The sequence below is a fragment of the Chiloscyllium plagiosum genome, unplaced genomic scaffold, assembly GCF_037043375.1.
Source record: "Chiloscyllium plagiosum isolate Xiang-an unplaced genomic scaffold, Cpla_swu_hap1 HiC_scaffold_25, whole genome shotgun sequence".
Lineage (NCBI taxonomy): Eukaryota > Metazoa > Chordata > Chondrichthyes > Orectolobiformes > Hemiscylliidae > Chiloscyllium > Chiloscyllium plagiosum.
Genome location: NW_028270163.1, coordinates 16808283 through 16820318, shown reverse-complemented (window position 1 = coordinate 16820318; position 12036 = coordinate 16808283). Strand labels below are relative to the sequence as shown.

The 12036-nt window shown below is 42.6% G+C and overlaps 1 protein-coding gene across 1 annotated transcript in view; it reads right to left on the bottom strand.

Annotated features, from left to right (window-relative positions):
- The window catches only part of dnah9 (dynein, axonemal, heavy chain 9), a 528899-nt gene that overhangs the window by 82433 nt on the left and 434430 nt on the right, over positions 1–12036 (bottom strand). Inside the window, exons 60-62 of the mRNA XM_043714478.2 lie at positions 10350–10543; positions 4619–4767; positions 3415–3542 (exon numbers count right to left, since the gene is read on the bottom strand). Coding sequence (XP_043570413.1) covers positions 3415–3542; positions 4619–4767; positions 10350–10543 — 471 coding nt within the window. The remainder of the gene's footprint in view (positions 1–3414; positions 3543–4618; positions 4768–10349; positions 10544–12036) is intronic.

Here is a 12036-nt window from a genome sequence, read left to right as displayed (position 1 = left end):
ACAATACCATATTCATATGTTCAGTCATTTTCACTAGTCTCTTCTCTAATACACAGCTTAGGGAAGTCATAGAGATCAGTGTTGCATCACGATAACCTTCATGCACCATGATTGCCTGAATGGTGTTCATTCCAAATACAAGCCTAGCAGCTTGCACAGTTGAGTTCATTTTTAACAGAACCACTCATGTCCAAATAGATAGTCTTGCTATGGATATTTTTAAAGTCCAGCTCTTACTAATATCTTCTTATTTAGCAAGAGAAAGGAAACTTTCATGGAATGACTCTTAGCATATGTTCCATCATTAGTTGTGATTCTGTGATTGGACATTACTTATTGAACAATCCAATGTGTGCTAAGACTTACATAAATAGCCAATTCAAGATAATCAGCCAGAGTTGCAATCAAACTCACTTGTGTGTGCTAGGTGCTACGTATGTAATAACTCACAGGCCCTATCCCACATAACCAAGATCAACATGCCCAGGCATTACATCATTTACAAGTATATAAAAGCATGGGGGATAAAACCTCAGACAATCAGAGTCAACTCTTGCCAATAGATCAGCACCATTTTCTCCTGCATTATAAATTTCTGTTTCCTTGAAACTCCTGTAGTCTATCCACATTAAGTGCAAGACTAAATGTTTTAACAGGTTGTCTCTTCCTTCAGCAACACTCAAATCTGTGCTAGCACGCACCCATTTGGATAGATCTGTTTCTGTTGAGTACAGCATTACATATATGAAATATCATGTTGTAAGTTTGCTCACTGAGCTGGTACTTGAGAATGTGGTGCTGGAAGAGCATAGCAAATCAGGCAGCATCTAAGGAGCAGGAGAGTCGACGTTTTAGGTTTAAGCTCTTCATCATTATGTCCAAAACAGCGATTCTCCTGCTCCTCAGATGCTGCCTGACCTGCTGTGCTTTTCCAGCACCACACTCTCAAGTACCAGCTCAGTGAGTAAACTTACAACATGATATTTGATAGCCTCTGATCTCCAGCATCTGCAGTCTTCACTTTCTCCTTGCTGAGCTGGGAGGTTGGCTCTCAGATGTTTTGTGTCCACTCCAGGTAACATCATCAGGGATCTTCCACTGAAGCACTGGTGTTCTCCCTGGTTTCTATTTATGTATCTTGGTCTCTTCAGGTAGGTGATATCATTTCTGGTTCCTTCTCTCAAAGGGTTGGTAAGTAGGGACCAAATCGATGTGTTTATTGATGGAGTTCTGGTTTGAATGCCAGGCCTTTAGGAATTCCCGTGTGTGTCTTTGTTTAGCCTTTCCTCGGATGGATGTATTGTCCCAGTTGAAGTGATGTCCTTCTTCATCTATGTGTAAGGATACTAGTGATAGCTGGTCATGTCTTTTAGTGGTTAGTTGGTGTTAGAGTCATAGAGATGTACAGCATGGAAACAGACCCTTCAGTCCAACCTGCCCATGTCGACCAGATATCCCAATCCAATCTAGTTCTACCTGCCAGCGCCCGGCTCATATCCCTCCAAACCCTTCCTATTCATACACCCATCCAAATGCTTCTTAAATGTTGCAATTGTACCAGACTCCACCACTTCCTCTGGCAGCTCATTCCATACGCGTACCAACCTCTGCGTGAAAAAGTTGCTCCTTAGATCTCTTTTATATCTTTCCCCTCTCACCCGAAACCTATGCCCTCTAGTTCTGGACTCCCTGACCCCAGGGAAAAGACTTTGTCTATTTATCCTATCCATGCCCCTCATAATTTTGTAAACCTCTATAAGGTCACCCCTCAACCTCCGACACTCCAGGGAAAACAGCCCCAGCCTGTTGAACCTCTCCCATTAGCTCAAATCTTCCAACCCTGGCAAGATCCTTGTAAATCTTTTCTGAACCATTTCAAGTTTCACAACATCTTTCCGATAGGAAGGAGACCAGAATTGCATGCAATATTCCAACAGTGGCTTAACCAATGTCCTGTACAACTGCAACATGGCCTCCCAACTCCTGTACTCAATACTCTGACCAATAAAGGAAAGCATACCAAACACCTTCTTCACTATCCTATCTACCTGTGACTCCACTTTCAAGGAGCTATGAACCTGCACTCCAAGGTCTCTTTGTTCAGTAACACTCCCTAGGACCTTACCATTAAGTGTATAAGTCCTGCTAAGATTTGCTTTCCCAAAATGCAGCACCTCGCATTTATCAGAATTAAACTCCATCTGCCACTTCTCAGCCCATTGGCCCATCTGGTCCAGATCCTGTTGTAATCTGAGGTAACCCTCTTCGCTGTCCACTACACCTCCAATTTTGGTGTCATCTGCAAACTTACTAACTGTACCTCTTATGCTTGCATCCAAATCATGTTCGTGTATCCTGGTGGCTAGTTTTCTGCCTGTCTGTCCGATGTGTTGTTTGTTGCAGTCTTTGCAGGGTATTTTACATATGACATTCGATTTGCTGGTTGTTGCAAGAAATGATTAATGATACTACAACTGACTCCACAATTAAGAACCAAAAATTTCATGCCAAAAAACTTTGTACACCAAAGTGACTGACTGGGAATGGACAAAAATGTGAGAATGAGCCATCAGCAAGATGAACCTAAAGGACCATATACTAACAACCAGCTAATTGAATGTCATATACAAAATACCCTGCAAGGACTGTAACAAACACTATATCCAGCAGACGGGCAGAAAACTAGCCACCAGGATACATGAACACCAACTATTCACCAAAGGACATTACCAGCTGCCACTAGTATCCTTACACACAGACATTTAGGACACCATTTCGACTGGGACAACACATCCATCTTCGGACAGGCTAAACAGAGACACGCACGAGAATTCCTAGAGGCCTGGCAATCAAACTGGAATTCCATCAAAAAAACACATCGATTTGGACCCCATTTACCAACCTCTGAGAAAAAGAACCAGAAATTATATCACTCATCTTCACAAACCAAGATACGTAAATAGAGAGCGGGACAGAACACCAGTGCTTCACCAGAGGCTCACTGATGATGTTACCTAGCATGGTGAAGAAACGTCTGAGAACAAACCTAATAGCTCAGTGAGCAAACTTACAACCGGAACCACAATCTAAAGTACAAATCTTCTAAAAAATCGCAAATCTCAAGTATCACAAACTAAGCTGGAAACATTAATAACAATGAAAGCAGAGGAGTGGATTGAATCTTTCTGTTTTGACACATAGTTCTGAATAATATGTGCAGCAATTCAAATTAAATGGATACCATCCATATTTGGGTATGACAAAAGTGTATCCTCCATCTAAGTACAGAAACAATGAAAAGAATGGCACCTTAAATTGCAATGACTTGCCTCCCCCATATTTCAGCCTATAGAATTAAACCCATATAATCAGTTCTTGGCAATACATTCAAACAGTTGTAAGGATGTTACACACCTGTAAAATAACCCAGTGACCTTCTTTGGCTGCCAGGTCAAGAGCTTGTTCAGCTACCACCTCCTGTCCTTGGCCAAGTGAGACATTGTGGAAGTTTTTATTATCGAATGTCCAACCCAGCTTTTTACCTATGGTTGAAGAACAGCTGTTAATGTATAACAGTATAGAATACACCATCTTTTGTTGGTACGATCTATTTCTCTTCGACAAAGAAAAAATGTTGAGACAGCATTTATGGTGAAAACAGTATTAAATACAATATATTGGGTTTTCAAACCTTTTAATATGAAACCATGTGCATAAAAACAGAACCAATATATTTTATTCAATTTTGAATCAACTTTTGTTTATATTGGATATACTGTGTTGACAAGCAATTTAATCTTCAACCTGCCATTAGCCAAATCACACACTGATAAAGTCAATTTCAGAGAATTAAGTTGATATTTGAAATTCATTGCTTCCTCCGTTAAACCAGGAACATATTCTCAAGTCAGTGTTCTTGTTCTTTTACCCAAAATAACACAACACACCAAGTGGGAATAATGATCGATATGCAACTCTAATGTTGGGTTGTTCACTCTTTAAGTCGTGCTTTTTTTGAATGTTTTTTGATGTCAAAGTATAGCAAAGCAACTCTTTAATTAAAATAATAATACTGGCATCTAACTCCTCAATAAGTAATTTTGGGTAAAAGTTGAGGTGAAGTTAGCACACAGCACTCTTAATCAGTCCACCATCAACAACAGTTTGCACATTTACTTGGGAAATGTGGACCATATTCCTTCTGGAGGTAGCCACCAATGTGCAGACCTATATGGATTGTTTTGACAGCAATTGACATAGCATCAGTGAATAATGATCTTTACCAAGGCTAAAGTAAAATTTATATCTGATTTATGAATTGGCCCCTTGTAAGTCATAACCAAAGTGATGATTTGACAAAATACCTGACCCTTCAATATGCAGCATTAATTTGAGAAAATATGGTCTGTGATATTTTCAGATGCTTCCAATTTGACACTTACTGATTACAAATGAGCAAGATGGTGCTTAATCTTTAGATTATACATTTGGTCCCTTAACTTTGATATTAAATTCAGTTGCTCGATATTACAAATACTGTCTGAAAGATTCATTTTGCCAATAATGATCATTTGGTTCCATTCAGGAATCAGCAGTAAAAAAGCATGTGAAATATTACCATGTCTTTCTACATCCTTGAGTGGATCGACACCAGGAGAAAGGATAAAAAACATTGGTATGGCAGGACCAGACTCTTCAAAGGATGTTGAAAAATCCAATGACCTTCCTCCAACATACTTGGTGCCCAACTTTTCTTCAACAAAATCTCTGAGAGAAGGAAGACAGTTTTAACTGCATTACTATACTAACTGATTGCATTATATCTCTGGATTCAAAAGCAGATTAACACAACACTAAAATTGTTAATCTCTAATTATCAAGGGAGCTACTCTGAATAAATTCTTCAGGGGTGACAGGATGAACCTGATGGTGCACTCCACATCCATCTGACTGTCAACTCAAGGATGATTAGAGTGTGCTATGTACAGCACAAGTTTACTACAATTCTTCAAAGGCCACTTTCGTGTACAGCAATCAGATCAGAAATAGAAAAATAATGATTTGAAACCGACAGACAATGCAATGCATCACTAACTGAAAGACAGCCATTGTTAATTGTATGTTATGTTAAGATACACCGATGAGTGATCTTGTTTAATTAAGTACTTAGAGCCCTTATAAAGACAAACTGCTGAGTTAATAGGGAAGAAGCAAACAAATCTTATCCTGCATCCTGTGAATTAGAGCTGGAAAAGCGCAGCAGGTCAGGCAGCATCCAAGGAACAGGAGAATCCACATTTCGGGCATAAGCCCTTCTTCAAAAATGTGTATCCAGCAGGCTAAGATAAAAGGTAGGGAGGAGAGACTTGGGGGAGGGGCGTTGGAAATGCGATAGGTGGAAGGAGGTCAAGGTGAGGGTGATAGGCCGGAGAGGGGGTGGGGGTGGAGAGGTCAGGAAGAAGATTGCAGGTTAGGAAGCCGGTGCTGAGTTCGAAGGATTTGACTGAGACAAGGTGGGGGGAGGGGAGATTAGGAAACTGGAGAAATCTGAGTTCATCCTGAGTGGTTGGAGGGTTCCTAGGCGGAAGATGAGGCGCTCTTCCTCCAACCGTCGTGTTGCTATGGTCTGGCGATAGAGGAGTCCAAGGACCTGCATGTCCTTGGTGGAGTGGGAGGGGGAGTTGAAGTGTTGAGCCACGGGTTTGTCCGGGTGTCCCAGAGGTGTTCTCTGAAACGTTCCGCAAGTAGGCGGCCTGTCTCCCCAATATAGAGGAGGCCACATCGGGTGCAGCGGATGCAATAAATGATGTGTGTGGAGGTGCAGGTGAATTTGTGGTGGATATGGAAGTATCCCTTGGGGCCTTGGAGGGAAGTAAGGGGGGAGGTGTGGGCGCAAGTTTTACATTTCTTGCGGTTGCAAGGGAAGGTGCCGGGATTGGAGGTTGGGTTGGTGGGGGGTGTGGACCTGACGAGGGAGTCATGGAGGGAGTGGTCTTTTCGGAAAGCTGATAGGGGAGGGGAGGGAAATATATCTTTGGTGGTGGGGTCCGTTTGGAGGTGGCGGAAATGACGGCGGATGATACACTGTATATGGAGGTTGGTGGGGTGGTAGGTGAGGACCAGTGGGGTTCTGTCCTGGTGGTGGTTGGAGGGGCGGGGCTCAAGGACGGAGGAGCGGGAAGTGGAGGAGATGCGGTGGAGGGCATCGTCGACCACGTCTGGAGGGAAATTGCGGTCTTTGAAGAAGGAGGCCATCTGGGTTGTTCGGTATTGGAACTGGTCCTCCTGGGAGCAGATGCGGCGGAGACGAAGGAATTTGGAATATGGGATGGCATTTTTACAGGGGTCAGGATGGGAGGAGGTGTAGTCTAAGTAGCTGTGGGAGTCGGTCGGTTTATAGTAAATGTCCGTGTTGATTCGGTCGCCCGAGATAGAAATAGAAAGGTCTAGGAAGGGGAGGGAGGAGTCTGAGACGGTCCAGGTGAATTTGAGGTCGGGGTGGAAGGTGTTGGTAAAGTGGATGAACTGTTCAACGTCCTCGTGGGAGCACGAGGCAGCGCCGATTCAGTCATCGATGTAGTGGAGGAAAAGGTGGGGGCTGGTGCCAGTGTAGCTGCGGAAGATGGACTGTTCCACATATCCTACGATGAGGCAGGCATAGCTGGGGCCCATGCGAGTGCCCATGGCTACTCCTTTGGTTTGGAGGAAATGGGAGGATTGGAAAGAGACGTTTGTCAGGGTGAGGACCAGTTCAGTCAGTCGAAGGAGGGTGTCAGTGGAAGGGTATTGGTTGGTACGGCAGGAAAGGAAGAAGTGGAGGGCTTTGAGTCCTGTGAATTAACCTATTATGAAGAAACATATTCATAAAAGTATCAGATTCTAACTTCGCACCTCACCATCTGACTTTGGATTGATATATAGTACAGTAAAATTTTGCTTTCCCTCATCTGGGTACTGCTAATTATCATGAGAATATGCAATTTCCTTGTTCAAATCTGCTGGCAATTTGTGAAGAAGAGAAGCAGAATAAAGCAGCTGACCACTGCCCTCCTTCTTCCCCATATCTGATACGCTCTACAGTTTAATTCACCAGAGAGTTCTCCTTTGAGGTAATGGTTTAATATGTACCATCTGCCAGTGTTCTACCTCAGGTTTTTGGAAAATACATCCAAAATGTGAGAATTATCGCTGACTACTGTAAACATGCCAGGTTTCAGTGCAGAATGACAGAATTGTGCATTAAAAAAATTACTTGCTTGTTGGTGTTTATATATAGTGCCTCGCAACCTCCAGTGGGTTGGGGGTCAAGCAACTGAGATTGTGACCTCCAAGACAGCAATGGTGGCTGTGTATTAGATAGTCAGATACTACACTCCTGAGATATCTAGAAATTTACATAAATTGCATGACCTAACCCAATCAGTGCAGAGTCCAATCCCTGACCCCAACATAACTTGCAGACTGGCAAGTGTTTTAATTCTTTTCTTGTGGCTGTATCCTTGTTGCTTGAACAGCTCACTCAACTCAACAATTCTCGTTTCAAGCTGCACTAAATGTGAAGCATTAAAATGGGATCACTGTAAAAAGAAACTTTTCCAAGCACTGTGGTAGGGTGATTGACCTTATTTATAACTCTTAAAGAACTGAGCAAAAGTGGGTTGTAATGGACTCTTTCCTGCACGGGAATCTTTGAAAACAATACAACACAATGTGAAGGAGAGTTATTTTCAGAGGAAATGTGCATATTGGGCACATAAATTGAGAAACATGGCCAAGTTTTTTGATCTTACTCCTCTCTGACTGATTCCTCTCTGATATTGAACACATTTCTCACACCCTCCTACTTGCAATGGAGGGGTGGGGTGGGGGGGGGCCGGGGGGGAGATTTTGGGCAGGTGCCAATTTTCTTTTTTATTTATTCATTCACGGGCTGAGACATTGCTGTTTGGGCCAGCATTTATTACCCACGGTCGTTACTGTCACGAAAGGATTTCAGTGAATCAATTTGAGTCCGGAGTCACATGTAGGCCAGACCAATTAAGAATGGCAGTTTCCTTCCCTAAAGGACATAACTGAATCAGATGGTTTTGTTGCGACAATGATTACACGGTCATCATTGGTCACTTAATTCCAGATTTTTATTGCATTCAAATTCCATCATCTGCCATGGTGGGATTTAACCCCAAGTCCCCAGAACATTACCAGGGTCTCTAAGCCCAGCAATAACATCACCAGACTGTCACCTCCCCCAATAATGTACTGTTGGAGGTGGAAGCCCTTCCTGTGTCTGCAACTTTGTCCATGTTTACGGGACTCTCTGCCCTTCCATAGATCAAAGGACTATTTTGTTCATAAGGCTCCTTTGAACTCTTTTTTAAATGACCTTCCATTTAAGCTTTTCCTAGCTTTTAAATTATTTAAACTAATTTAACCTGAAAATTTAAGTGAAGCTAGTATAAAACTATTAAGAATAGGAAAATACATGTTTTTTTTTAAAAGACGAGGTCAAGTTTATACCAAAACTGCATCCAAAGTGTGCAATTCTGGCTTTAGTGAAGGTAGGTCATGGTGGAGAGGTCAGGACTGAAATCTTTTTCCATACAAGACACTTTGGGAAAATGTGCACTGAAAAAAGTTGATCAGAACAGTAGATGTGATCTATATGGACTTCAGTAAGACGTTCGACACGGTTCCCCATGGGAGACTGATTAGCAAGGTAAGATCTCATGGAATAAAGGGAGAACTAGCCATTTGGATACAGAACTGGCTCAAAAGACGACAGAGGGTGGTGGTGGTGGAGGGTTGTTTTTCAGACTGGAGGCCTGTGACCAGTGGACTGCCACAAGGATCGGTGCTGGGTCCTCTACGTTTTGTCATTTACATAAATGATTTGGATGTGAGCGTAAGAGGTACAGTTAGTAAGTTTGCAGATGACACCAAAATTGGAGGTGTAGTGGACAGCGAAGAGGGTTACCTCAGATTGCAACAGGATCTTGATCAGATGGGCCAATGGACAGAGAAGTGGCAGATAAATTTTAATTCAGATAAATGCAAGGTGCTGCATTTTGGGAAAGCAAATCTTAGCAGGACTTATACACTTAACGGTAAGGCCATAGGGAGTGCAGGTTCATAGCTCCTTGAAAGTGGAGTTGCGGGTAGATAGGATAGTGAAGGATCATTTGGTATGCTTTCTTATATTGGTTAGAGTATTGAATACAGGAGTTGGGAGGTCATGTTGCAGCTGTACAGGACATTGGTTAGGCCACTGTTGGAATATTGCGTGCAATTCTGGTCTCCTTCCTATCGGAAAGATGTTGTGAAACTTGAAAGGGATCAGAAAAGATTTACAAGGATGTTGCCAGGGTTGGAGGATTTGAGCTTTAGGGAGAAGCTGAACAGGCTGGGGCTGTTTTCCCTGGATCCTCAGAGGCTGAGGGATGACCTTATAGAGGTTTACAAAATTATGAAGGGCATGGATAGGATAAATAGACAAAGTCTTTTCCCTGGGCCGGGGAGTCCAGAACTGGAGGGCATAGATTTCGGGTGAGAGGGGAAAGATATAAAAGAGACCTATGGGGCAACTTTTTCACACAGAGGGTGGCACGGGTATAGAATGAGCTGCCAGAGGATATGGTGGAGGCTGGTACAGTTGCAACATTTAAAAGCCATTTGGATGGGTATATGGATAGGAATGGTTTAGAGGGATATGGGCTGGGTGCTGGCAAGTGGGACTAAATTGGGTTGGGTTATCTGGTCGGCATGGACGGGTTGGACCGAAGGGTCTGTTTCCGTGTTGTACATCTCTATGATTCTATAAAAGGGAATTTCCAGCACTGCTTGAGGGCCAAAAGGTGCAGCAAATTTACAGGTTTCTATCACTCTGATTGGATCATTGATCATATTCCTTTCTACCCACAAGATGTTCCATTTCCCCTCACCCCAATATACAGCTGCATCTCCTCTCTTCCACCTCCTGCAAACATTGACCCGGACTGTCTTGACCCATCCAATAGCTGGGCCAGCTCTCAATCTGACTGCATCAGCTGTGGAACTCAGGCTGTGAAACATAAAATTTGGCAGGACCTCCAAGAACCTCAGATTCCAAGTTTCTAGACCACTAAACCGCTCCCTGCCCTCCCTGTTGCCTCTTCCAAGGAGATGAATAGAGAATACAAGAGGATAGTTAATATAGGATGAAACTGGATTGAACTGAACAGGAAAGGGTTTGCTTTCGAGAGTTTTATAATAAACAATATAACTATAACTCTGCTGGCATCAGATGAAGAGCAAAGAATGTGGTGTTTGTAACATGAGCCCTGATGAAGAAAAATAATAAATGTTGTTTTTACCGGACTGCATAGGTCATTCGATCAGGGCGCAATGCCCTCATCATACACAGTTGCTGTAAAGTTGTTTTGTTCTTCCATTCTTGTGGAAACTTCTCTTTTTCTGGACATTCAGACTCGACAAACTTCTTCCATCGCTTGGCAGAGCCTTCAATATCACGGTCAAGGTTTCGAAACTCATCCATAGTTGACAATGCCTAATATGGAGAAGGACAATAGTTATTTTTAGTTATAGTTATTAATGTTTCTCACAATTACATTGATCTCAGTGTCTGAATTTGCCATCCAACATATTATTCCACATCCCAAATTGCCCAGAGGGAAGTTAAGAGACAACTATGTCTCAGTCACATGTTGGCCAGACCAGTGAAGGGTGGCAGTTCCCTTCACATCACTGAACCAGATGGGTTTGTCCAACAATCAGCAATGGATTCATGGTCATCATCATGCTCTTCATTTTTTTAAAAATTGAACTCAAAGTCTACCATCTGCCGTTGTGAGATTCAAACCCTGGTCCTCAAAACATTACCTGGTTTTTTTGGATTAACAGTCCATTAGGTCATCGCCTCCCCTTGATGCCACTGAAATCAAAGTGCAATGGCTATCCCTCAGGTGTCCTCCTGCCTACAACATATAAGCTTATCACTCACTTTCACATTGAGAAACTGGCATCCAGGCATCATTGTAATAAACAATTACGATATTATTTCTGCTGAAATATCTGCAGTGGGTCTAACCACCCATGAGACATAACTTGGAAAGAAATTGTTTACATGTTGATTTGAAAGCAAAGCTGGAGATAATGTGTATTATGAATAACTGCTGTGTACTAAACCTCACAATGGAAATGTCACTCAAATGCTATAGTGAAACAAAAGGTTATTCTCATTGCTTCTTTTTATAATGTCTTCTCTGCCAGTGTTTTTTCCTCTGCATCTTGCTTCTAAAACCATGGACTGATTGTCAAATGCATACCTTGAGTGCTCCTTGTTGTCAGGTATTTTGAGTGAATAGATGGAAATGTGTTGCTGGAAAAGCGCAGCAGGTCAGGCAGCATCTAGGGAACAGGAGAATCGACGTTTCGGGCATTAGCCCTTCTTCAGGAATAGTCATTCTACATACTGGAATCTGAACAGCAGTTCATTTGAACATCATTGACTGAACTGGATATCCACATCCAAGTATAGTGTCAAAGGGAGCGATGCAGAACACATGGGAGTATCAGCTCTTCATTTAAGAGTCAAAGAGGATGCCCTTTCGTCCATTAACTCTGTGATAACCTAATGACACGAATCCCACTTCCCAGCACTTGGCCTTGAATGTTCTGATTTTTCAAGTGCTCATCCAAGCCCTTTTTGTTAGAGAAGTATTGAGGTTTCGTGCCTCAATGACCCTCCCAGGCACTGCATTCCAGATGCCCACCATGCTCTGGGTGTAAAACCTTTACCCGAAAACCTGCTGCCAATTGTCATTATTGAACTTTCAATGAAGCGGAACAGCTGCTTTCTATCCACCCTGTCCTCATCATTTTATACAATTCAATCAAGACCCTCCCCCGCCCCCACAAACTTCCCTGCTCCAAGGAAAATAACCTGAGCTTATTCCGCCTCCATTTCATATTGTCCAACCCAGGCAACATCTTAATGAATATCTTCTGTAACCTCTCCCGTACAATTACACCCTTTCTCTA